Genomic DNA, 23,711 nt, shown 5'->3' on the forward strand with positions numbered 1-23,711 from the left:
GTGGTGATGCACCGAGTGAGTGAGTGAGTGTGGTGATGCACCGAGTGAGTGAGTGAGTGAGTGTAGTGATGCACCGAGTGAGTGAGTGAGTGAGTGTAGTGATGCACCGAGTGAGTGAGTGAGTGAGTGTAGTGATGCACCGAGTGAGTGAGTGAGTGAGTGTAGTGATGCACCGAGTGAGTGATTGAGTGAGTGTGGCGATGCACCGACTGAGTGAGTGAATGTGGCGATGCACCGACTGAGTGAGTGAGTGAGGCGATGCACCGACTGAGTGAGTGAGGCGATGCACCGACTGAGTGAGTGAGTGAGTGAGGCGATGCACCGACTGAGTGAGTGAGTGAGTGGTTGAGTGTGGTGATGCACCGACTGAGTGAGTGAGTGGTTGAGTGTGGTGATGTGGTGATGTACCGAGTGAGTGATTGAGTGAGTGTGGCGATGCACCGACTGAGTGAGTGAATGTGGCGATGCACCGACTGAGTGAGTGAGTGAGGCGATGCACCGACTGAGTGAGTGAGTGAGTGAGGCGATGCACCGACTGAGTGAGTGAGTGAGTGAGGCGATGCACCGACTGAGTGAGTGAGTGAGTGAGGCGATGCACCGACTGAGTGAGTGAGTGAGTGGTTGAGTGTGGTGATGCTTCGACTGAGTGAGTGGTTGAGTGTGGTGATGTGGTGATGTACCGAGTGAGTGATTGAGTGAGTGTGGCGATGCACCGACTGAGTGAGTGAATGTGGCGATGCACCGACTGAGTGAGTGAGTGAGGCGATGCACCGACTGAGTGAGTGAGTGAGTGTGGTGATGCATCGACTGAGTGAGTGGTTGAGTGTGGTGATGTGGTGATGTACCGAGTGAGTGAGTAAGGCGATGTACCGAGTGAGTGAGTAAGGCGATGTACCGAGTGAGTGAGTAAGGCGATGTACCGAGTGAGTGAGTAAGGCGATGTACCGAGTGAGTGAGTAAGGCGATGTACCGAGTGAGTGAGTAAGGCGATGTACCGAGTGAGTGAGTAAGGCGATGTACCGAGTGAGTGAGTAAGGCGATGTACCGAGTGAGTGAGTAAGGCGATGTACCGAGTGAGTGAGTAAGGCGATGTACCGAGTGAGTGAGTAAGGCGATGTACCGAGTGAGTGAGTAAGGCGATGTACCGAGTGAGTGAGTAAGGCGATGTACCGAGTGAGTGAGTAAGGCGATGTACCGAGTGAGTGAGTAAGGCGATGTACCGAGTGAGTGAGTAAGGCGATGTACCGAGTGAGTGAGTAAGGCGATGTACCGAGTGAGTGAGTAAGGCGATGTACCGAGTGAGTGAGTAAGGCGATGTACCGAGTGAGTGAGTAAGGCGATGTACCGAGTGAGTGAGTAAGGCGATGTACCGAGTGAGTGAGTAAGGCGATGTACCGAGTGAGTGAGTAAGGCGATGTACCAAGTGAGTGAATGAGGTGATGTCCTGAGTGTGAGTGAATGAGGTGATGTACTGAGTGTGAGTAAGAGAGAGAGACATATTGTACCAGTACTCCTTCTGTTATGCCTGTTTTCGAGGCTGTGGTTATCAACACCTCAGACATGCACTGGATCAATCCATTCTGAGCAGATCCACATCAACTTTACTTTCAACAATAGAACTCTTCATACTGCGTCTCATTTGCCTGGTTGCCTGGCAACAACTTAGTCTCACTTAGCCCTAGCCTAGCCAACTTTAGATTAGCCTAGCATCTCACCAGGAACTTGCGTTTCTGTTTCCAGTGGGAGCCCTGCGCGTTGGTGTGGCGGTGGGCCTCTGTCACATGGCGAATCAGCTCCCACTCCGAGCTGTCGGGCTCCGGACGGGTCTGCAGTGTCTTCACAATCTCGTCTTTCTTCCTCTTCTCCCGGTTCTCCTCAATCAGACGCCGCTTGGCAACCCGCTTAGAGTCGTCCAGCACCACTAAGGACACAGAGTTGTTTTGTGAACCTACTGTATTTCAGTACTAAATGTAGAGGTAATGGGAGTGTAAAGCAGTGAGAAGGTAGGTGTGATATATATGATTGCCACTCATGGTTACACACTCATGGAATGTGTGTGTGTCACTCACAGTCCATGGCCATGCCAACTGCGATGCATTTCCTGAAGCGACACAGTTGGCACTGGTTCCTTGTGATCTTGTCGATGATGCAGCAGCCATCGTACTTACAGGAGTAAGCCGGGTGAAGGTTCTTCTGGATGGTGCGCCTGAAGAAACCCTGTGGACATTGGTAGCGTCAACTTAGTTACGTCAAAGTACGTTATCAACTTAATGACTAATCAACCACGTTGCTAGTTTTTTAGCTTAGAGACTAAGTTGACAAAAAAATACAATTGGTTCTGCAATGTTGAAAATCCGATGTGTGGAGACCAAAGTTTTTTTTTTCAATTTCAATGCATTTTAGAAGAAATAGGGAACTTTTTTCTTTAAGAAAAGTGCAAGGGTGGCAATATATGCTATTTGGACAAAATTGTATACATTTTTTAAATGTCACTAGTATAATATGTCAATAATTTTGCAATAATTCTCGATAGTTAAATCAGAAATAACAATAACTCATTTGATGCATATACGAAGGAAAATCAGGTTATTCCCTAGTAGTTACTGTGGAATGCCTAGGTCATATAACATTTGACCAAACCAGTCCTTGAAGTCCCACAGGCCAGTCATGGGCCATGTCTCTCACCTTGCAGCCCTCGCAGGTGATGCAGCGGTAATGGTAGCCGGTGGCCTTGTCTCCACATACCACACACGGCTCATCCTTCTCCAAGTAGCTGGGGATGTATCCTTGGACAGAGAGGCTCAGTGCTGAAGGAGAGATGGAGAGGAGGAAAAGGAGAGGAGGAGGAAGGAAGAGGAGGAAAGAGGAAGAGTAGAGGAGGTAGAGAGAGTACAGGAGGAGGAGGGGAAGCAAAGGAGGAGGAAAGACAGTGGAAGAGAAATGAAGAGGAGGAGGGAGGAAGAGGGAGTACATGAGGAGGAAGAAGGAGGAAGAAGAGGAGGAGGGAGTAGAGAAGGAGAGAGAGCAGAAGAAGAGAAGAAGGAGGAGAAGTGTTAACACAGGAGCAACAAAAGCACATGTAGTGTGTATGTGTGTGTGTTTGATTAGGTCTGTGTGTTTCCTGTGTGGGCACACACATGCACACATACAGTTTAAGTCAGAAGTTTACATACACCTTAGCCAAATACATTTAAACTCAGTTTCACAATTCCTGACATTTAATCCTTGTAAAAAGTCCCTGTCTTAGGTCAGTTAGGACTACCACTTTATTTTAAGAATGTGAAATGTCAGAATAAGAGAGAATGATTTATTTCAGCTTTTATTTCTTTCATCACATTCCCAGTGGGGCAGAAGTTTACACACACTATTTGGTAGCATTGCCTTTAAATTGTTTAACTTGGGTAAATTGTTTTGGGTAGCCTTCCACAAGCTTCCCACAACAAGTTGGGTGAATTTTGGCCAATTCCTCCTGACAAAGCTGGTATAACTGTGTCAGGTTCGTAGGCCTCCTTGATTGCACACGCTTTTTCGGTTTTGCCTACAAATTTTCTATAGGATTGAGGTCAGGGCTTTGTGATATCTACTCCAATACCTTGACTTTGTTGTCCTTAAGCCATTTTGCCACAACTTTGGAAGTATGCTTGGGGTCATTGTCCATTTGGAAACACCCATTTGCGACCAAGCTTTAACTTCCTGATTGATGTATTGAGATGTTGCTTCAATATATCCACATAATTTTCCTGCTGCCATCTATTTTGTGAAGTGCACCAGTCCCTCCAGCAGCAAATCACCTGCACATTATGATGCTGCCACCCCCGTGCTTCACGGTTGGGACATTGTTTTTCGGCTTGCAAGCTGCTCCCCCCCTTTCCCCCAAACATAAGTGGTCATTATGACCAAACAGTTATATTTTTGTTTCATCAGACCAGAGTACATTTCTCAAAAAAGTACAATCTTTGTCCCCATGTGCAGTTGCAAACCATAGTCTAGCTTTTTTATGGCGGTTTTGGAGCCGTGGCTTCTTCCTTGCTGAGAGGCCTTTCAGGTTGTCGATATACAACTCGTTTTACTGTGGATATAGATACTATTGTATCCGTTTCCTCCAGCATCTTCACAAGGTCCTTTTGCTGTTGTTCTGGGATTGATTTGCACTTCATCTCTAGGAGACAGAACGCGTCTCCTTCCTGAGCAGTATAAATGCTGCGTGGTCCCATGGTGTTTATACTTGCGTACTATTGTTTGTACAGATGAACATGGTACCTTCAGGTTTTTGGAAATTGTTCCCAAGGTTGAACCAGACTTGTGAAGGTCTACAATTATTTTTCTGAGGTCTTGGCTTATTTCTTTTGACTGTCCCATGATGATGTCAAGCAAAGAGGCACTGAGATTGAAGGTATCCACAGGTACACCTCCAATTGACTCAAATGATGTATATTAGCCTATCAGAAGCTTCTAAAGCCATGACATCCATTTTTTAAAAATTTTCCAGGCTGTTTAAAGGCAGTCAACTTAGTGTATGTAAACTTCTGACACACTGGAATTGTGATAACAGTGAATTATAAGTGAAATAAACTGTCTGTAAACAATTGTTGGAAAAATTCCTTGTGTCATGCCCAAAGTAGATGTCCTAACCGACTTGCCAATAATTTGTTAACAAGAAATGTGTTGAGTGGATGAAAAACTCCTTTTAAATCACTCCAACCTAAGTGTATGTACATTTCTGACTTAAACTGTACAGTATACACACGCACATACACACACCACTCTGACCTAATATCACTCCAGGGGAAATCCTAAAGTCACTTACTTTCAAGTCCTCAGAGCAGAGAACCACATTTACCGCATGGCGGTGCCAAGACCACACAGCTGAAACATATTTATTCCTGACAATTCTAACTTGGAGTCCCCTCTTTGCAAACGACCTACTTAAAATTAAAATTATTCTCCAATTCATCCCCTGAAACGCGTGCCTGCGTCTTTGTCTAAAACACTGAAAGCAATTTGGCAGATACTCCACATACTGTAATACACCATATGGTTTAAGTAGAGAAAATAAATACTAACCATCTGACCACCTAGGAATGCTGTCCCGCCCTCATAAAAATAAAAAAAAAAGCTTTATAGAAGGGTATCCAAAGTATGTGGCTGAGTGGCTAGAGTGTAAGTGCTTAGAACAGCTACATGATACAACCATTTGTAAATGAGCATCGACTTGTCCTTAACTGAGGAATGGTGGCCAATGGCTTTGTACACAAACTTACCAGACATGCTCTTCACCGAACATGTGCTGTTCTTTCTCTTCCTTTTTGGACCATCAGGCCACCTGGAGAGAGAGGGAGGGAGAGAGACAGAAACAAAGAGAGACAGAAACAGACAGACAGAAGGGTAGGGAGAGAGAGGAGGATGGATAAAGAGAGTGATAGAGACAGAGGATAGATAGAGAAATGGAGAATGTAACTTTTTCCAATCGAACACACAACCAGCACCTTTAAATAACATTCCACCAACCAATCTGCCCTGTAACTAAAAATCCCAGCACCAAAACAAGACCACTACAAAGCAGGGCAGCCATACAAATCTCTTCACAAGCCGATTACCATTTCATTGACAGGACAAACTACCTCCCATCCCCCGAACAACATATTATTCTGAAAATTGCCTAATGCTATTCAGTTACTAGGCTCACAGTAACCTGGTTCCTATATGTAATCCACATGACATGACCATTTTAGTGACCTCACAAAACATACACCAGGCATACAACATCTGGACTACTGCCTGAAAAGACATGAGGGAGAGGTACTGAGGGAGAGCGAGAGTGTTAGAGAGAGACCATAGAAACAGAGGGGAGAGCTAGAAAGAGAAAGGTGTGCAACTGGATCACAAAACTCACTTCCACTTAGAAAACTGAGGTTTTTCCTAGCACACGATACACACATTACCATCAGTTGATACCCAATGTTACAACACATCTATTTGGGTATTTCGGTTTCATTTTAACATCAAAGTCATTGACGTGTGTTGCTGCTCCCCTTAGGAGGCTGACCACTGTACTCACGCTTCCTTTCACAAGATAAGCTAATCGCGGAATCAGGCTGCTTTCATAAGGACATGTTTTCTTGGAATCAGAGAGCTCTTTCACTTTGCTGGACGAAGTCCCCGTGTCTTTCTCTACGCATATCCTCTCTGACATGGTGAATGTGATACGGTCACTCCCTAACACCACCTAACCACCACCATTCGCCCAGCCTCAAGTGTTCTGTGGAGGGTACAGCGCCAGGGCATTCATTTAACCACACACGCACGTACAGGCGTCACAAGAGACTAATTCCCTTGACACCATCATTCGTACATGTATGACAGTTTTACAGATCAACTTCCGTCAAGCATCCTCTTAAATTGTGCTTCATCTAAATGACTGGTCTATCGTTATATAACATCAAGTTACAGTTGGAGTCATTAGGATTGGCTTAGCACATTGCCTTCAATGTGAGTTCAGTGATAAGAGATTCTCCGTCCTCTCTCCTCTATACTCCTCTACTTGTCCCCTCTCTACCCCTTTTCTCCATTCAATCTCTCTCCCTCTCCCGGTCCCCGCTCCCCTTCTCCATCAGAGATATGTTAATCCCAAAATGGTCTCTCCTCCTTTTCAAATGTGATGATGCAATCTAGATTGTCTTCCATTTCTTTCACAGTAAAGGTGCGCTTAAAGCAAGAACGTTCAACTACATTTCAAATACACTGTGGTCAACTTGGCTTTTGCTGTCATAAGCTCACACACACAGAGACACACACAGAGACACACACAGAGACACACACAGAGACACACACAGAGACACACACAGAGACACACACAGAGACACACCTGTTGATGCAATAGGGCTGCAGAATATGCATGGCTGTCGTCTGTATATCCCCCTGAGAGATCTGTATAGTATATCTTTCCAGAGCGATCCTCTCGGTACAGTATCTGGGATGCTGTGATGTTCGCTGGGTGCTTCAGCCCTCAGTACTCTCTCTCTCACTCCCTCCTTTTCTGGCAGGGAGTACGTTACTTTGCTTTCACTTCCCAACCTCTCGCTCGATGCTTCCCCCTCTCTCTCTCTCGCTCATGCTTTCATCTGTTGACGACCCCCCCCCCCCCCCCCCGATGACAGCCAATTAGTGATAACTATCACCTCATGTGACAGAGGTTTAGAAGACACCTCTCCCTGTTCCATCCCTTCTCAAAATCCCTCAGTCCTCCTCCTCCTCCTCAGAATGACTTGTTCTACAATCCCAAGTCACAGAGGCTTTGCTTATATAATCATGGAGATTGTAGAATACAATGGGACCCACAGCTAACATGTTGTGACTTTATTATGGTAACACTTGGTAAGTATTCCAGTGAGCTACATCTAAATGACTGGTTGTCTTTTAATGGTGTTACAAAGGAAAATAAAGATAGGTAAATGTGTTTGTTTGATCAATAATATCAATGGGTTTAATCAATGGCTCTTCGTTTTCAGTGTTTTGAAGCTCACTGCCGGGTTGAATTTAGGGAAACCACAAACTGAAACACAAGCAGATTTTTATATACACACTGAACAAAAATATGACGCAGCGTGACAATTTAAGATTTTACAGAGTTACAGATCATATAAGGAAATCAGTCAATTGAAATGAATTAATGAGGGCCTAATCTATATATTTCACACGACTAGGAATAAAGATATGCATCCATTAGTCACAGATACCTTTCAAAAAAAAAAGGAAGGGACGTAGATCCGAAAACCAGTGACCACTATTTGCCTCCTGCAGCGCAACATGTCTCCTTTGCATAGAGTTAGTTAGCGACATGGGGACGAGCATTATGCTGAAACATGAGGTGATGAGGCGGATGAATGGCATGACAATGGGCCTCAGGATCTTGTTAGGTTCTCTCTGTGCAACAACGGCTCAGGTGCGAAGTGGTAGGTCACACAAGCTCACAGAACGGGTCCGCCGAGTGCTGAAGCGCATAAAAAAAATTCTGTCCTCGGTTGCAACAATCACTACCGGATTCCAAACTGCCTCTGGAAGCAACGTCAGCAAAAAACTGTTTTTCAGGAGCTTCATGAAATGGGTTTCCATGGCCAAGCAGGCGCCCACAAGCCTAAGATCACCATGCGCAATGACAAGTGTCGCTGGAGTGGTGTAAAGCTCGCCGCCATTGGACTCTGGAGCAGCATAAATGCGTTCTCTGAAGTGATGAATCACGCTTCACCATCTGGATGAATCTAGGTTTGGCAGATGCCAGGAGAACGCTATCCGCCTGAATGCACAGTGCTGACTTTAAAGTTTGGTGGAGGAGGAATAATGATCTGGGGCTATTTTTCATGGTTTGAGCTAGGACCCTTAGTTCCAGTGAAGGGCAATCTTAACGCTACAGCATACAATGACATTCTAGATGATTCTGTACTTTAATTTTGTGGCAACAGTTTGTGGAAGGCCCTTTCTTTTTTCAGCATGACAATGCCCCCGTGCACAAATCGAGGTCCATACAGAAATGGGTTGTCGAGATCAGTGTGGAAGAACTTGACTAACCTGAAATCAACACCATCGAATATCTTTGGGATGAATTGTAACGCCGAATGCGAGCCAGGCATCAATGCCCGACCTCACTAACGCTCTTGTTGCTTAATGGAAGCAAATCCCTGCAGCAATGTTCCAACATCTAGTGGAAAGCCTCCCAGAAGAGTGGAGGCTTTTTTATAGCAGCAAGGGGGGGAGGACCAACTCCATATTAATGCCCATGATTTTGGAATGAGATGTTTGACGAGCAGGTGTCCACATACTTTTGGTCATGTAGTGTAGATATAAACCACATCAGGGAACAGGACATACTTTTTAAGGCCTTACAGTTGCTTAGATACCTTTATATGTAATGGGTCTAGTCAAGGTTTAAGATGGTTGTCAAGACGTATCAAACGACTGACTGGCCAAACATTTGTTTCTTCACTGTACCTTTCATTACATTGAGATCAGGTTAACGGTCAGCTGGCTGGTTCCTTTTCACAGATCCTCTTTACCTTATGCATCTAGTCCTGTCCCTGAGCTACCTATTCACTCATAAGTCCGGTGTGTGTGTCTGCCTATTAACTAGGCTGGGTTCTTGGACTGCACAGCTTTCGGTAATCAAGGCTGTGATGACACACACTGGCATCACTGATATGACTAGTAGCTGATGTCACTATCTGGCTGTGATGTGCTCTGCGATAAAGTAAACCATGTTAAACATTTAGTAAACTAACATGCATAAACATTACAATATTCTCTCGGTCACTGACCAGCCCATCAGGTCAAACATTTGTCAATAAACGAGCACGCACGTGTACACGTGCACACACCCACGGACACACGGTGCTAGGACGTCACCCTTGCAGGAAAAAGCTTGTGAATAGTAAACAGGCTTGTTGTTGCAATTCAGAACATAGTGTTTGAGGACCGAGTCTGATGGGAAGACAACCTGGTCTCAGAGCATTGTGTGCATCAAGTTAAAACACTGACCCCATTTTACAGGACACGTGAGGTCATAGTCTAGGAAGGCAAGTTGAGTATTGAGAAATGTAATTATTTTACTTCACTTATCTAGATAATAGATATGAATATTCGATAATGCATTATCTAAAGCAGGGCTCTCCAACCCTGTTCCTGGAGAGCTACCGTCTTGCAGGTATTTGCTCCAACCCTAATCTAGCGCACAAGACTAATAATTAGCTGGTTGATAAACTGAAATCAGGTTAGTTACAACTGGGATTGGAGCGAAAACAGACAGGAGGGTAGCTCTCCAAGAACATGGTTGGACAGCCCTGATCTAAAGTGATGCTGAAAGAGTATATTGATCAATGCATGAAGTTACTGTAGATACCGACCCTAAAATCAATGTCCACTTGTACCTGAAGTTAACGAATAACAAAGGTTTGAATTTGAAACAGCTTGAGGACTCTTTGGTTCCGTTGTTGATCTTCAGAGTGGATAAGCAAGGCCCCTGAATAGATTTGAATTCATCACCGCTTCATTCTTTTTCACACTCCTTATTAAATTAAATCTGGTAAGTGAATTTATGTGGTGGGCGCCAAACCTCCCTGAGAAGAGAACTCTAGACTGCTGCTCTCTAGAGTTAATCCTAATGTGCACACACGCATGGGCACACACACAGTAGCGGCGTCGCTGTGATTGCCCCAGGGCTCTTGTGTGTGTGTGTGTGTGTGTGTGTGAGAGACCAAAAAGCTGAGTGACTCAGAGATCACAGGGGGGGGGGGGGGTGCATGAGGCAGCTCACACAAGGACACGTGCACAGACATCCTCCACACACACACAAAACAGCAACTCACACACACACAAACATACACAGAGACATAAATAGCGACATGCCAGAGACAATCCCCTGCTGGCGTCACATATTGATGTGTCCTGAGTTGTCCTGAGTTTGCTTTCCTGCCATTCCATCTGCCCCCACACTCCTAATCCTACACTCTGTTCTGTTAATCCCTGCACAGTGGACACACACACACACATAAACACCATACACCTTCACCACATCCTCTGTAGTATAGACCTATAACCAATACATCCCTTCACTAACATATAAAATACAGTACATTCGACACACACAGATTTAACATCTAACGTGTGCATTTCTCTACCGCCGTCTGTGCTCATTTAAAAACGGGACTCCAATTCGCTGGATAAATTCAGCATCTTCACATTTAATGAGAAGGAAGGCGCCGCGCATGTGAGCGCACGTGTTGGGCAGGAGGCAACGCTTCCCTACAACTCCCTCTACATTCCTCCCCTCATTTTTACATTGTGTTTGCGGTAGATCCATGGTGTGGGTGCGTCCATGCCAGTGTTTGTGTGTAGAACACCTCTTTACAATGACAATGGTGAGACATTTGCTTCGTCTCTAGATTTATACATGAAATTGCATTATATAACGTCTAACTCGTCCTCTGAACATAGGACACACTTGTATGCAATCCCCAGAGGCAGTGTTAAAAAATAATTTGGGATGAACTAAGTGGTGTATTGTGTATCTGAAATGTTATGGACAAACCCACACACAGAAATCCCGCTCGTACACACCAGGGAACAGGGAGGAACATGGACTGACCGTTTCTCATCTCCCTCTGATGAGTTGGGGTCCTCGACGTTGGAAATGGGCTCCATTCACCTTAATTCCATCCAACAGCCAATGAGCGGAGACTGAGGGCGGGCCCCAACCTCACTAGCCTGCTCAGCATTCGCAGTTGGCCCCGTCAAACGACGGCCATCGATGGACGGCAGCGGTGAAGCGTTCCCCGGAGATGGTTGTGTGGAACATCGGCGGGGCAGGCCCACCCCTGGTTCTAGAGGCTAGCACGTGATGTGCTGAGAAGAGGAGACCCAGCTGAAACCTGTGAGGGGACAAACAGAGAAATTAGAGACATAAAATATACAACATATAGTAGGGAACAAATGCATTATGAGACCACTGGTAACCTTTTATGAATTTATAATAGCTGTAATATCTAAAAGGTTTATTAATAGCTGATCAATTCTACTGAAACCATTCAACTGAAAGGATGGCTTTCAAATGTTTTGGAGAGCAATAAATAATTCATGACAGTTGTCATCCCCTCTAGTTAAATACACTGAACAAAAATATAAAACGCAACATGTAAAGTGTTGCTCCCATGTTTCAGGAGCTGAAATAAAATATCAAAATGTTTCCATACTCACAAAAAGCTTATTTCTCACATCTTGTGCACAGATTTGTCTACATCCCTGTTAGTGAACATTTCTAATTTGCCAAGATAATCCATCCACCTGACAGGTGGCACATCAAGAAGCTGATTAAACAGCATGATCATTATTACACAGGTGCACCTTGTGCTGGGGACAAAAAAGGCCACTAAATGTGCAGTTTTGTCAGACAACACAATGCCACAGATGTCTTAAGTTGAGGGAACGTGCAATTGGAATGCTGACTGTAGGACTGTCCCCCAGATAATTTAATGTCGTTTTTCTACCATAAGCCGCCTCCAACATCGTTTTAGAGAATTTGGCAGTGCGTCCAACCGGCCTCGTAACCACATACCACGTGTAACCAGGCCAGCCCAGGACTTCCACATCCGGCTTCTTCACCGGTGTGATCGTCTGAGAACAGCCACCCGGACAACAGATGAAACTGGGGAGCATTTCTGTCTCTAAAGCCATTTTGTGTGGAAAAACTCATTCTGACTGGCTGGGCCCGGCTCCCCAGCGGGTGGGCCTATGCCCTCTCAGGCCCACCCATGGCTATGCCCCTTCCCAGTCTTGTGGCATCCATAGATTAGGGCTTTTTGTGAATTTATTTAAATTGACTGATTTCCTTATATGAACTGTAACTCAGTAAAATCTTTTTTAATTTTGTATTTATTTATTTCACCTTTATTTAACCAGGTAGGCTAGTTGAGAACAAGTTCTCATTTGCAACTGCGACCTGGCCAAGATAAAGCGTAGCAATTCAACACATACAACAGTGTTCCACATGGAATAAACAACACATAGTCAATATTACAGTAGAACAAAAGAAAACAAAAAGTATATATACAGTGAGTGCAAATGACGTAAGTTAAGGAAATAAATGGGCCATGGTGGCGAAGTAATTACAATATAGCAATTAAACACTGGAATGGTAGATCGGCAGAAGATGAATGTGCAGGTAGAGATACTGGAGTGCAAAGGAGCAAAATAAATAAATACCAGTATGGGGATGAGGTAGGTAGATAGATGGGCTGTTTACAGATAGGTTATGTACAGGTGCAGTGATCTGTAAACTGCTCTGACAGCTGGTGCTTAAAGCTAGTGAGGGAGATTTGAGTCTCCAGCTTCAGAGATTTTTGCAATTCGTTCCAGTCATGGGCAGCAGAGAACTGGAAGGAAAGACGACCAAATGAGGAATTGGCTTTGGGGGTGACCAGTGAGATATACCTGCTGGAGCGCGTGCTACAAGTGGGTGCTGCTATGGTGACCAGTGAGCTGAGATAAGGCGGGGCTTTACCTAGCAGAGACTTGTAGATAACCTGTAGCCAGTGGGTTTGGCGACAGGTATGAAGCGAGGGCCAACCAACGAGAGCGTACAGGTTGCAATGGTGGGTAGTGTATGGGGCTTTGGTGCCAAAACAGATAACAGATGGCACTGTGATCGACTGCATCCAGTTTGTTGAGTAGAGTGTTGGAGGCTATTTTATAGATAACACCACCAAAGTCGAGGATCGGTAGGATGGTCAGTTTTACGAGAGTATGTTAGAGTGAAGGATGCTTTGTTGCGATATAGGAAGCCGATTCTAGATTTAATTTTTGGTAAAATCTTTGAAATGGTTGCGTTTCTATTTTTGTTCAGTATAGCTACAACTCAGTTACAGGAGGTATGACTAAAAGCTGGTGACAGTGCAGGCCATGTGTGTATGAGAATGTTCTAGAAACCATTTGTCTAGGAAACTTTTCCTTTGAGCTTTTCTGGAAACCGCGTCCTGAGTGAGCGGCTAGTCCCTGGCTAACGGATTTACAATGCTTAGCCTCAAAAAGCCACAATTCTGAGTTTGTGTTGCAGCCCAACTGCAGTCCCTCAACTTGGTTAACTTTCATAGATGGCGCTATGGAGCCAAGGACTGATAGCTCATGAAATCAATATGATAATACAAATAAATATTTTAAAAGCTATACATAGTTTCTACACAAAATCAAATGACAAAGAGTAAAACAAGCTTATATTTTGGTTTATGATAGTGTAAGACAGTTGAACTAAGCTCATGTGACTTTAATAAGTTATATTCTTCAAGAATCAATGGGTTTGTATCTTCAACTGAAATGACCAATGAGCAGCAGTAAATATCCCAGATTGCCCCTTTAACCTATGTTAAGTGTGTGTCCTGCCTGTGTTGTGTGTGTAAACTGGTTTGCCTGCATACAGTGTCACGGTCAGACTTGTGTCATCTAGGATCAAGGTATTGCGCAACATCACACGTCGACTCAATATCCAATGGCTCCATTGCTGATCAATGCATTAGTCAAACACTGAACAAGCTAATGTTTAGTGACCTATACCTAATTTAATCAATGCTTTGAAAGAGATGAAACATCTGGAATGGAAAAAGGGGGGTGTGGCAAGACAGGTTCATTGAGAACACTGGACTAAATATATGTATGTATGTATGTATGTATGCATGCATGCATGCATGCATGTACGTACGAACAGTCGTGGCCAAAAGTTGAGAATGACACAAATATTAATTTTCAAAGTCTGCTGCCTCAGTTTGTATGATGGCAATTTGCATATACTCCAGAATGTTATGAAGAGTGATCAGATTAATTGCAAAGTCCCTCTTTGCCATGCAAATGAACTGAATCCCCCAAAAAACATTTCCACTCATGTCAGTGATTCTCTCGTGACAGGTGTGAGTGTTGACGAGGACAAGGCTGGAGATCACTCCGTCATGCTGATTGAGTTCGAATAACAGACCGGAAGCTTCAGTTATGGCTACCTGCACGGAAACGTGCCGTCATCATTGCTTTGCACAAAATGGGCTTCACAGGCAAGGATATTGCTGCCAGTAAGATTGCATCTAAATCAACCATTTATCGGATCATCAAGAACTTCAAGGAGAGCGGTTCAATTGTTGTGAAGAAAGCTTCAGGGCATCCAAGAAAGTCCAGCAAGCGCCAGGACGGTCTCCTGAAGTTAATTCAGCTGTGGGATCGGGGCACCACCAGTACAGAGCTTGCTTAGGAATGGCAACAGGCAGGTGTGAGTGCATCTGCACTCACAGTGAGGCGAAGACTTTGAGGATGGCCTGGCGTCAAGAAGGGCAGCAAAGAAGCCACTTCCCTCCAAGAAAAAGATCAGGGGCAGACTGATATTCTGCAAAAGGTACAGGGATTGGACTGCTGAGGACTGGGGTAAAGTCATATTTTCTTATGAATCCCCTTTCCGATTGTTTGGGGCATCCGGAAAAAAAGCTTGTCCGGAGAGGACAAGTTGAGCGCTACCATCAGTCCTGTGTCATGCCAACAGTAAAGCATCCTGAGACCATTCATGTGTGGGGTTGCTTCTCAGCCAAGGGAGTGGGCTCACTCACAATTTTGCCTAAGAACACAGCCATGAATAAAGAATGGTACCAACACATCCTCCGAGAGCAACTTCTCCCAACCATCCAGGAATAGTTTAGTTATGAACAATGCCTTATCCAGCATGATGGAGCACCTTGCCAAAGAGCAAAAACATCAATATTTTGGGTCCATGGTCAGGAAACCCCCCAGACCTTAATCCCATTGAGAACTTGTGGTCAATCCTCAAGAGGTGGGTGGACAAACAAAAACCCACAAATTCTGACAAACTCAAAGCATTGATTATGCAAGAATGGGCTGCCATCAGTCAGGATGTGGCCCAGAAGTTAATTGACAGCATGCCAGGGCGGATTGCAGAGGTCTTGAAAAAAAAAAAAAGGGTCAACACTGCAAATATTGACTCTCAAATATTGCATCAACTTCATGTAATTGTCAATAAAAGCTTTTGACACTTATGAAATGCTTGTAATTATACTTCAGTATTCCATAGTAACATCTGACAAAAATATCTAAAGACACTGAAGCAGCAAACTCTAGAAATTACTTTGTGTGTCATTCTCATAACTTTTGGCCACGACTGATTGATATAGATATAGTAGATCTCTACTGTATCAATGTTGCAAATGAGATTACTGGTCAGGACAGCTCTACTAAACAAAGACAGAAAATAGACCGTTTCCCCAGTAATCACTTCACTTCTGTTGCTTTGACAGTAGATGGCGCGTGTGTGATTTCAGGTCAAGCCTTGCTCACTCTCCATAGAACATCACTGCCGGGAGAGAGACATGGAAGATTTGAATTGACCGTTAATTTGAGAAATTTACCAGACCCATATTCGTTGGGTGCGTAACCCATTAGGGCCGTCTACTCAGGATGCTCAGAATGTCATCAATCACATTTAGATTATGGTAATTCATCTTAACAGAAGTCAGGCTATCAGCGTGTCTCCCACATTACAATGTGGGCTGGAGGCAGAAGGCTATGCATTTTGAAAACAAAGACAATTGTTTGAAACCTGAATGTTTTACTACATGAAGAGTAACGAAAATACACAAGTGCCAATTTAATTCCACTAAATTATGCAAATGGACCTATAGACTTTTAAGTATGACCATCAAATGTATTTCCATCAGCGAATTAACAAAGTTTCTCTCCCATTTAATGTGGATGGCAACAATTTTATTTATTAGCTTTTCATATTTTTTTTTCTGGCCAAAATCTGTCATTTACCAACTAACGGAAACATTGACACACACACAAGCGATGCGCGGGTTTGACTCGATGTCCGCGTGGCGGGCGGGTTTAAGTCATGAAATATTGTGTGGATGAAGGACGGGCGGGATGAATAAAAATAAAAATGCATTTAAAAACCCAGAAATGTATTAGTCTTGTGCAATTCATATCTGTAGGCTACATTGAGGTTTTTCTTTCATTCTTTTTTTATCTGGCGTTAGGCCCTAAAGCTTAGGCTACGCACTAACTGTAGCAGTGTAATTGCCAGATGCTTTTGGGAACTCGGGCAGTTCAAAAAGAAGTAAAAGACAATACAAGTAAGTTGTGTCTAGTAAAAGTTTAATGCCGAGTGCAGGAGTCTCTCCATTTACAAACATCAGTATCAAACCCATCTGTCAGTCTGGACTTCATCACATCATCTTACAAAGTCTCCATGTGCTGGCTCCATAGATGCATCTGTGAACACATACACTGTCAATGTTCTATTACCAATGGCAGTTAGGATAGGTGATATCTGACAAACAAACAGTTTCAACAGTTCAGACTAAACCTACCTAATTCTGGTCTCCCCATCGACGACCGTTGGTGATACTGGTCGGTCCCACACAAACACAGAGCACTGATTTCCTTAATAAATGGTGGTTATGATTACGATTTGGAGGCACAGTTGAAAAGGTAACGCACTGGATTAATTAGAAAATGATTGCAGTCATTTTGTCAATGCGTGATAAATAAGAGGTGTGGCTTATGAGTGTGAGAAGAGGGTCAAATTGCATGTCTCACACCCAATGCATGAGAGTTGGCAGCACCGCCTCAGTCATCAGTGCAGTAACTCGGTCCAAGCTAAATCTAGGTCATCACTTCATACCACAGCCACAAAGTCATACAGGGCAACCATTTCTACAATTAGCTTTTAAACCTTAACCCTAACCTTAACCACACTACTAACCTTTAACCTGATGACTAACCTTAAATTAAGACCAAAAAGCTCCTTTTTGTTTTCATGAATGTTTACGATATAGCCACTATGTGGGTGTGGTAACTTTCTATGCGTTACAGATGTAGACTGACTCTAGCGCCAAATTGTTGTTCCTAGTTCACTGTATTAGTCAGACTCAAACCTGAGTTAACTGCCACCATTATTTTGTTTTGCCCTAGGCAATACAAATTGTATAAGCTACAAATTAACTTGCAAATCCAACTTGTAGGGTAGTGTTAGCTATCTAGCCAACATGACCTAGCCTGTAGCTAGCTAGCTAGCTAGCTAGCAGTATCTGGACAATACACAAACTTGTATGAGCTACGACCTAAGTTGCAATGCGGTAGCTAGCGCTAACTAAAACGTTAGCTAGCCTGCCTCGCTAGCTAGCCAGTAAATGGAACAATATTTTTTATGTTGCACATCTTTAAGTTGCCTCAAATTATTTATATATGTTTTATATGTATTCATACACTTTATAGTTGGTTTGAGTTAAGTCATAGAAATTGCGATATTGACCTTGTCCCATGTACGTTGGGTAATACTGATGGTCCTAAATAGCCCCATAGGGATATCGAATATCTATCCAAATTGACCATGGGAATTAAGATCTGGTTGCAAGGAGCTGCGCTCCGAATTGATGATTACTTGGATGCTGCCAGCTGTGGGCATGATTAAAATAATAAACTCGACAATTTATCTTCCAACACTAGTCTTTCTGGCTATTGTTTCTCAATTATTTTATATTCTTTTCACTAATCCCTAGCCTTTACATGTCTCTTCTGTTCACATTTCTTTCTCCTCTCAATTACTATGCTGTGATTTATTGCTGAGAGAATTACTAATATTTCGGTGTACATGCCTCGGGGCAGGGAAATTTAGTCTACTGAGTATTACCGAGGCAGAAATTTCATACATTTTCTGTCTGCCGATCTTTCTGACTTGATTAATAACTAGTTTATTTTCTTTCCTGCTTAATTGCATTCTCTCTGTGTGTCTTACTCTACTGCACACACACACACACACACACACACACACACACACACACAGGGGCAAAAAAAGTATTTAGTCAGCCACCAATTGTGCAAGTTCTCCCACTTAAAAAGATGAGGCCTGTAATTTTCATCATAGGTACACTTCAACTATGACAGAAAACGAGAAGAAAAAAAATCCTGAAAATCACATAGGATTTTTAATGAATTTATTTGCAAATTATGGTGGAAAATAAGTATTTGGTCACCTACAAACAAGCAAGATTTCTGGCTCTCACAGACCTGTAACTTCTTCTTTAAGAGGCTCCTCTGTCCTGCACTCGTTACCTGTATTAATGGCACCTGGTTGAACTTGTTATCAGTATAAAAGACACCTGTCCTCAACCTCAAACAGTCACACTCCAAACTCCACTATGGCCAAGACCAAAGAGCTGTCAAAGGACACCAGAAACTAAATTGTAGACCTGCACCAGGCTGGGAAGACTGAATCTGCAATAGGTAAGCAGCTTGGTTTGAAGAAATCAACTGTAGGAGCAATTATTAGGAAATGGAAGACATACAAGACCATTGATAATCTACCTTGATCTGGGGCTCCACGCAAGATCTCACCCCGTGGGGTCAAAATGATCACAAGAACGGTGAGCAAAAATCCCAGAACCACACGGGGGGACCTAGTGAATGACCTGCAGAGAGCTGGGACCAAAGTAACAAAGCCTACCATCAGTAACACACTACGCCGCCTGGGACTCAAATCCTGCAGTGCCAGACGTGTCCCCCTGCTTAAGCCAGTACATGTCCAGGCCCGTCTGAAGTTTGCTAGAGAGCATTTGGATGATCCAGAAGAAGATTGGGAGAATGTCATGTGGTCAGATGAAACCAAAATATAACTTTTTGGTAGAAACTCAACTCGTCGTGTTTGGAGGACAAAGAATGCTGAGTTGCATCCAAAGAACAACATACCTAATGTGAAGCATGGGGGTGGAAACATCATGCTTTGGGGCTGTTTTTCTGCAAATAGACCAGGACGACTGATCCGTGTAAAGGAAATAATGAATGGGGCCATGTATCATGAGATTTTGAGTGAAAACCTCCTTCCATAAGCAAGGGCATTGAAGATGAAACGTGGCTGGGTCTTTCAGCATGACAATGATCCCAAAAACACCGCCCGGGCAACAAAGGAGTGGCATCGTAAGAAGCATTTCAAGGTCCTGGAGTGGCCTAGCCAGTCTCCAGATCTCAACCCCATAGAACATTTTGAGGGAGTTGAAAGTCCGTGTTGCCCAGCAACAGCCCCAAAACATCACTGCTCTAGAGGAGATCTGCATGGAGGAATGGGCCAAAATACCAGCAACAGTGTGTGAAAACCTTGTGAAGACTTACAGAAAACATTTGACCTCTGTCATTGCCAACAAAAGGTATATAACAAAGTGTTGAGATAAACCTTTGTTATTGACCAAATACTTATTTTTCACCATAATTTGCAAATAAATTCATTACAAATCCTACAATGTGATTTTCTGTTTTTTCCCCCCTAATTTTGTCTGTCATAGTTGAAGTGTACCTATGATGAAAATTACAGGCCTCTCATCTTTTTAAGTGGGAGAACTTGCTCAATTGGTGGCTGACTAAATACTTTTTTGCCTCACTGTGTATATATATATATATATATATATATATATATATATATATATATATATATATATATATATATATATATATATATATATATATATATATATATATATATATATATATATATATATATATATATATATATATAGCATTTGTCTCTCTTGATTGTGTAGCTCTATATTTCTCTCGCTCTAATATTGTACTCTGTATTCTGTTTTACCGTGTAGCGCTCTCTCTTTGGTTATTGCTTAATGGAATGGTCTTTGAACAGGGCACCTATGTCTCCCTCTAATGCACGTGGGTCATTCTCACAAAACTGACATTTAACCCAAACATTCTCAAGTGTCATTTTTCAAGAAATTTCCCCTTGGATCGCTGAGATTAGGATCTGTACTTATCCATTTCAAAATTATTACTATTTGATTAGATATTGTACCACAAATAAGAAACAGTCCAGCAGGCATCAGCAATGTAGCCAAGTGATCATATTGTCCAGGGGTCAGCAGTAGATGGAACAGGGAACCCGCCACGTGTGTGTGTGTGTGTGTGTGTACGTACACACACACACACACACACACACACACACACACACACAGTGCCTTGCGAAAGTATTCGGCCCCCTTGAACTTTGCGACCTTTTGCCACATTTCAGGCTTCAAACATAAAAGATATAAAACTGTATTTTTTGTGAAGAATCAACAACAAGTGGGACATAATCATGAAGTGGAACGACATTTATTTGATATTTCAAACTTTTTTAACAAATCAAAAACTGAAAAATTGGGCGTGCAAAATTATTCAGCCCCCTTAAGTTAATACTTTGTAGCGCCACCTTTTGCTGCGATTACAGCTGTAAGTCGCTTGGGGTATGTCTCTATCAGTTTTGCACATCGAGAGACTGACATTTTTTCCCATTCCTCCTTGCAAAACAGCTCGAGCTCAGTGAGGTTGGATGGAGAGCATTTGTGAACAGCAGTTTTCAGTTCTTTCCTTGGATTCAGGTCTGGACTTTGACTTGGCCATTCTAACACCTGGATATGTTTATTTTTTAACCATTCCATTGTAGATTTTGCTTTATGTTTTGGATCATTGTCTTGTTGGAAGACAAATCTCCATCCCAGTCTCAGGTCTTTTGCAGACTCCATCAGGTTTTCTTCCAGAATGGTCCTGTATTTGGCTCCATCCATCTTCCCATCAATTTTAACAATCTTCCCTGTCCCTGCTGAAGAAAAGCAGGCCCAAACCATGATGCTGCCACCACCACCATGTTTGACAGTGGGGATGGTGTGTTCAGCTGTGTTGCTTTTACGCCAAACATAACGTTTTGCATTGTTGCCAAAAAGTTCAATTTTGGTTTCATCTGACCGAGCACCTTCTTCCACATGTTTGGTGTGTCTCCCAGGTGGCTTGTGGCAAACTTTAAACGTCACTTTTTATGGATATCTTTAAGAAATGGCTTTCTTCTTGCCACTCTTCCATAAAGGCCAGATTTGTGCAATATACGACTGATTGTTGTCCTATGGACAGAGTCTCCCACCTCAGCTGTAGATCTCTGCAGTTCATCCAGAGTAATCATGGGCCTCTTGGCTGCATCTCTGATCAGTCTTCTCCTTGTATGAGCTGAAAGTTTAGAGGGACGGCCAGGTCTTGGTAGATTTGCAGTGGTCTGATACTCCTTCCATTTCAATATTATCGCTTGCACAGTTTCTCCTTGGGATGTTTAAAGCTTGGGAAATATTTTTGTATCCAAATCCGGCTTTAAACTTCTTCACAACAGTATCTCGGACCTGCCTGGTGTGTTCCTTGTTCTTCATGATGCTCTTTGCGCTTTTAACGGACCTCAGAGACTATCACAGTGCAGGTGCATTTATACGGAGACTTGATTACACACAGGTGGATTGTATTTATCATCATTAGTCCTTTAGGTCAACATTGGATCATTCAGAGATCCTCACTGAACTTCTGGAGAGAGTTTGCTGCACTGAAAGTAAAGGGGCTGAATAATTTTGCACGCCCAATTTTTCCGTTTTTGATTTGTTAAAAAAAGTTTGAAATATCCAATAAATGTCGTTCCACTTCATGATTGTGTCCCACTTGTTGTTGATTCTTCACAAAAAAATACAGTTTTATATCTTTATGTTTGAAGCCTGAAATGTGGCAAAAGGTCGCAAAGTTCAAGGGGGCCGAATACTTTCGCAAGGCACTGTATATATATATATATATATATATATATATATATATATATATATATATATATATATATATATATATATATATATATATATATATATATATATATATATATATATATATATATATATATATATATATATATATATATATATATATATATATATATATATAGGGCTGGTATCTGTGCAGAAGGTAAAAAAAATATATATATATGTATTTCAATTTTATTTTCAATCTCTTTTCGATTTTTAATTCGATTCTACCTTCCGGTAACCTGCCTCACCCAATGTGATACGGTATCGCTATTATTTTTAATTTTAGAACACATTCAAGAACCTCCAGAAGCTAACCAGCTAATTAGCTATTCAGTCATTGTTAGCCACTGCTAGCGGCTTTTACCTTCTGCACACATACCAGCCCTGTTCTTAGCCTGGATAATACTCGCCAGTCTACTAGTATCGGACTGTCTCTCCACAACAACGCCGGATTCCTGCCGTAATCCCTGGACCACTACTTCTGATCTTCACAGCTAGCTTGCAGCTAGCTAGCTCACCGTGGCACCCAGTACCAAAGCTATCCCTGAGGCCCACCTCCCAGGCCTACTCAGCTGTTCACCCGAACCCCACTCATACACGGCTAGAGCCCGATACTCCACCGGATCCCTGCTGTAAACTCTGGACCTTGGCACCGGATCACCGCTGCTACCGATTGGCTATAGTGGCTAACGCCACTGCTACGAAGCTAGCACCAGTTAGCCGTTATTATCTCGGCCAGCAAACTAAACTAAATTCTACATTACCTCTTTCGCCACCATCTGGCTTGGATTCCCTTTCGACATGGCACCCCGCCACCACGACTGGTCTGCCGACGAATACTCCATCCGCTGTGCCTTCTACCTGCCTCCGTCGTAGGGCCACTAACTTTAAACGCCTTGTCGCCTGCTAACGTAGTGGCGGGTTCCATCTACTGCTGCCCCCTGGATACTATGATCACTTGGCTACATAGCTGATGCCTGCTGGACTGTCCATTAATCACGGTACTCCATTCTGTTTATTTATATTTTTATCTGTCGGCCCCAGGCGCGAACTCAGGCTCTGTGTGTAGTTAATCCTTCATCGCCATTTCACCTGCTGTTGTCGTCTCACCTGTTGTTTTAGCTAGCTCTCCAAATCAACACCTGTGATTACTTTATGCCTCGCTGCATGTCTCTCTCAAATGTCAATATGCCTTGTATACTGTTGTTCAGGTTAGTTACCATTGTTTTAGTTTACAATGGAGCCCCTAGTTCCACTCTTCATACATCTGATACCTCCTTTGTCCCACCTCCTACACATGCGGTGACCTCACCCATTACAACCAGCATGTCCAGAGATACAACCTCTCTTATCATCCCCCAGTGCCTGGGTTTACCTCCGCTGTACCAGCACCCCACCATACCCCTGTCTGCGCATTATGCCCTGAATATATTCTACCATGCACAGAAATCCGCTCCTTTTATTCTTTGTCCCCAATGCTCTAGGCAACCAGTTTTGATAGCCTTTAGCCGCACCCTCATACTACTCCTCCTCTGT

At 43.2% G+C, this 23,711-nt stretch overlaps 1 protein-coding gene across 1 annotated transcript in view; it reads right to left on the reverse strand.

The window, feature by feature from the left end:
• The window catches only part of LOC110537966 (thyroid hormone receptor alpha), a 116,743-nt gene that overhangs the window by 21,664 nt on the left and 71,368 nt on the right, over positions 1-23,711 (reverse strand). Inside the window, exons 3-7 of the mRNA XM_021624454.2 lie at positions 11,135-11,417; positions 5,262-5,323; positions 2,686-2,807; positions 2,070-2,217; positions 1,716-1,921 (exon numbers count right to left, since the gene is read on the reverse strand). Coding sequence (XP_021480129.1) covers positions 1,716-1,921; positions 2,070-2,217; positions 2,686-2,807; positions 5,262-5,323; positions 11,135-11,190 — 594 coding nt within the window. The 5' untranslated portion in view covers positions 11,191-11,417. The remainder of the gene's footprint in view (positions 1-1,715; positions 1,922-2,069; positions 2,218-2,685; positions 2,808-5,261; positions 5,324-11,134; positions 11,418-23,711) is intronic.

Source organism: Oncorhynchus mykiss, chromosome 12 (genome assembly GCF_013265735.2).
Source record: "Oncorhynchus mykiss isolate Arlee chromosome 12, USDA_OmykA_1.1, whole genome shotgun sequence".
Taxonomy (NCBI): domain Eukaryota; kingdom Metazoa; phylum Chordata; class Actinopteri; order Salmoniformes; family Salmonidae; genus Oncorhynchus; species Oncorhynchus mykiss.